A 4,395-nucleotide genomic window follows, 5' to 3' on the forward strand; every position below is an offset into this window, starting at 1 on the left:
CTATGCGGTAGGGAAAGGGGAGCGACCCGTTAAAAGAAACTACCACACCGCAACGCCAAAACAACCTCACCAAGATGCCCACGGAGATAAAGGAAAGCACGGTCAACCGAAACAAACCCCACACGCCAATGGATGGAAATACCAAGGAAAGGCTAAGAGTACGTTTAATCATTCATCGATCACCCCCATCGAGAAGGAGGTCGAAAAGGATGGTTGGTCCAGCCCGGATATTATGGGAGAGCTACTAGAGGACCAGGGGGTCTGATCGGGTAACCATCTCGAGCGATGCAACCATTCGGCCCGAGAGGGAAAGAAACACCCAAAGGGTTCGGCCTCCGGACATTTGCACCAAGATGATGCATCCCTCAGTGCCGAGAGGGAAAGCCACTCCGAATACCGAGGTGCGCTTGTCTCTACACGAAACGGCTCACAAGCCTCGGGGTACCCTTCTGCGGCAAAGGGGCGTAGTGGACGTACACCGAGAAACATTCTAAGTACCAATCAATACTACTCCCTTATGGCCGAAGAAGACTTTGATACTAATGATGGGGGAGTAGAAGGTGACACGGAAATGGATCTACATGCCAATGCGGGTTCTGAAGCCGAGGGCCCCTCGAACACGAGGGGTGAGCTTGGACATAGGAGGCACATGGAGGTCGATCCAAGCCAAAGATGCAATGATAGGCAGATCATCCAATTTCAAGGGGGCCCCTCATGCCCGCCGGGTACGTACCCTTCTTGTTAATTATGTCACTCAACTTCATGTTTTGGAACGTTAGGGGAATTGCGAATGCGCCGACCCAAAACGTTTTAAAGAGAATAATAAAAAATAATAATATCAATTTCCTTGCTATTTTGGAGCCACTTACCACCCCGAACCCGAATAGATTCTCAAGGGCTCTTGGGCTGGAATACAAAGGCTCTAACATGAATGGGAAAATCTGGATTTTTGCGGAGGAGGGAGACAACTTTGAGATTGAGAGTGACACGGAACAACTCCTCCATGGGCGCTACTTTTCTCCCCGATTGGCAAGGCATGTCTATATTTCGGTTGTCTATGCAAAGTGCACACGGGCAGAAAGGTATGCACTTTGGGAAAAGATGAGGGAAATCTCGCATATGCCCGAGGGTTATCCTTGGTTGATCGGGGGTGATTTCAACACTATCCTCTCACCCCGGGATAGAGTCGGGAGTGACACCAACAGACAAGCTGAAATGGTTGATTTTGCGGAGGCTATTGAGGACTGCAGACTGCTTGATCCGGGCTTTGACGGTGCGGACTTCACATGGGCAAAGAATGGCCTTTTTGAGAGGCTGGATAGAATTCTTCTAAGCGAAGCGTGGTCTCCTTTGTTCGATGCAACACGGGTGTCCAACCTCCCTAGGATTTCATCGGATCATGGACCGGTCCTAGTGAGGTGCAAGATGAGGAACGACCAAAATGGGGGTAGAGCTTTCCGGTTCCAAAACATGTGGACTCGGCATGAAGGGTTCATCGGCCTCGTTCACGATGAGTGGTCTCAACCGCGGGGGCCGTGGGAATGCTCAACCTCCAAATTAAGCTCTCGAGAATTAAAAAGACCCTGAAGAAATGGAACAAGGAAACCTTTGGAAACATCCACAACAATCTGAAGGAGATGGAGGGAAGGATTGTCGAGGCTCAAGAGGAATTTGAAACGAGCCCGACTCTTGTGAATAGGACAACGGTCAACAAACTTATTGCCAAGTACATCCTTTTCCTCAAGATGGAGGAAGATTTTTGGTGGTAGAAAGTAACGCTCCGGTGGCTTGCAGAAGGTGATAAGAATACACGGTTTTATTAGAGCTGGGTTAAACAGAAACGGATCTGTATGCGTATCCACAAAATTAATGCGCACGGACAAGAACTCACGGATGATGAGGACATACAAAACTCAGTGGTCGAGTTCTTTCTAGCACTCCTTGCACCGGATCCCATGGTTCTAGCGGATCCGGACCTAAGTTTGATCCTGCAAATCCCAACATCGGTGGATCTGGCAGACCTCGCAACACCACCGAACGAGGAGGAGGTCAAGAGGGCGGTGTTTGATATATCCGGTGATAGTGCACCAGGCCCAGACGGTTTCTCCTCTATTTTTTTCCAAGCAAGTTGGACAATTGTGGGCAAGGATGTGGTGGATGCAATTAGGCAATTATGCCTTGGGGCCTTCTTTCCACGGAGCATCATGACTACAAGTATTGTGCTTATCCCGAAGAAAACTTCACCGAGCACATGGGGAGATTATCGACCCATTAGCCTGTGCAACGTTATTAACAAGGTGATCACGAAGATTTTAACAAAAAGGCTAACTCCAATCCTCCCGAGGGTGGTCTCCCCAAATTAGAGTGGCTTTGTGAAGGGTCGTCTATTGAATGACAATGTTCTTTTGGCCGAGGAGATGTTTCATGAACTTCCACCAAGCACCCTAGCCCCGAATGTGGCTATTAAGATAGACATGGCCAAGGCCTACGACCGTGTACAATGGCCATTCCTCATGAAAGTCCTTCGCCGAATGGGTTTCCTGGAGGCTTCGATCTCGATGATTGAGAGATGTGTGGGATCGTGCTGGTTCTCGGTGTTCATCAATGGAGCCCCATCCGGATTCTTCAAATCGACTAGAGGATTAAGGCAGGGAGACCCGATATCTCCGGCTCTGTTTGTTCTTGCCGCGGATTACCTCTCACGGGCCCTCGACAAGCTGATCCTTGGAAGGAAAGAAATGTCTTACAAGGCTAATAGGCAATGCTTGGAGGTCAGCCACCTCGCCTATGCGAACGACATCATCATTTTTACACAAGCGGCAACAAACTCCCTCCAAAAACTTAGAGCTTGCCTCGATGAATACGCGAGGATCTTAAGCCAACAAGTCAACATCTCCAAGAGCAACTTCTACATTGATGAAGCTCATAAAGGAAGTGCACGAAGGAGGCTTCTCCCGAGGTACCGCCCCTTTCCTTTACTTGGGGGTCCCTATTTACCGTGGAATCAAGCGCACAGATATGTTTATGTTTCTCCGAGAGAAAATTGCAACGAGAGTCTCAGGTTGGGCACACCGACACCTATCTTTCGGGGGAAGGCTCACCCTCATTAAAAGCACCCTTGAGGCAATCCCAATTCATATCTTTCAAGCTATTGAACTAACGGTCGATGCCCTTAACCAGTTGGACCAGCAGCTGGCCCGATTCTTTTGGGGCGCAACAAATGATAAGAAAAGGACGCATTGGATTGGTTGGGACCAAATCTGCCTCCCAACAGAGGAAGGGAGGCTTGGCATCCGAAGATTTAAGGAAGTGATACGAGCCTTCAATATAAAGTTATGGTGGAGATTCCGGGAGCAAAGCTCCCTCTGGGCTAGATACATGAAGGCAAAATACTGCTCCAAGGTGTCTCCTCTCACGGCCAAGCCATCCAGTAGCGCGACATGGAAGAGATTATTGAGGGCGCAGGCCCAAGCACAAAACCACATTAGATGGGTGGTGGGGCAAGGAGGGATTCACTTTTGGGATGACATCTGGCTCGACGACGTCCCTCTTGAGAACTTTGCATGGATGAGAGGGGTGCTCCACTTACCATGGTCTCGAACTTCATTCGAGAGGGAGCTTGGGACGCTCCTAAATTGCAGCTGCTACAATACCAAGCTGGTATCCCCCAACATGTGATTAACAAGATTCTTGAAACACCAATAATTGAAGGCGAGCAAGATATTCTGAGGTGGTCGCTCTCCCGGAATGGGGACTTTTTGGTAGGCTCTACGTGGGACACTTTCCGGTCACATAGACCAATCATACCAGGGCTTGATGATATATGGCAAGCCAGACTGACCAAGTCCATTGCGATCTTTAACAGGCGGTTGCTATCGAACTGGATTCCGGTCAACACAAAGCTCCAATGCCGAAAGATTGAGATGGCATCCAAGTGTCAATGCTGCCCTCATAGGCCGAATATCGAGTCCCTCCAGCACCTTTTTATCCAAGGACGAGGCGCAACAAGCATTTGGAGGGAGTTCAACGAATGGTTCGAGGGATCTTCACCATCCCTACGAATCAATGATACTATCCCAGACAGAATCGAAGTCTGGGCACGTTGAACTCAACCACAAGCCAAGAAGCACCTAAGTCGCTCCATGCCGTATCTTATCATTTGGTTTATTTGGGCGGAGCGTAATAGAAGCAGACACGAGCAAGTTCAATTTAAACCATTTAATGTGGTTTGGCAAGTCCAAATGTTCATTCGGAATGGTATGGCCAACGGAAATATCAAGCCAACACATTGGAGAGGCATGCAACTTAGGATGAAGCCTCCGACGCAGGCCGAGACTAGAAGGCCGAGACTAGTTGCCATGGCAGTCAAGTGGCACCCCCCGGACCAACCATGGA

At 49.2% G+C, this 4,395-nt stretch overlaps 1 protein-coding gene across 1 annotated transcript; it reads left to right on the plus strand.

The window, feature by feature from the left end:
• Positions 1–927: 927 nt before the first annotated feature.
• On the plus strand, positions 928–1,587 carry LOC121757415. Its single transcript, XM_042152984.1, has one exon. The coding sequence runs from the start codon at positions 928–930 to the stop codon at positions 1,585–1,587; it is 660 nt and encodes a 219-aa protein (XP_042008918.1).
• Positions 1,588–4,395: the final 2,808 nt, after the last annotated feature.

Source organism: Salvia splendens, chromosome 1, assembly GCF_004379255.2.
Source record: "Salvia splendens isolate huo1 chromosome 1, SspV2, whole genome shotgun sequence".
Classification (NCBI taxonomy): Eukaryota; Viridiplantae; Streptophyta; class Magnoliopsida; order Lamiales; family Lamiaceae; genus Salvia; species Salvia splendens.

Coding starts and splice junctions, on each gene's coding strand:
- LOC121757415 (XM_042152984.1), top strand. CDS start 928: ATGAATGGGAAAATCTGGATTTTTGCGGAGGAGGGAGACAACTTTGAG.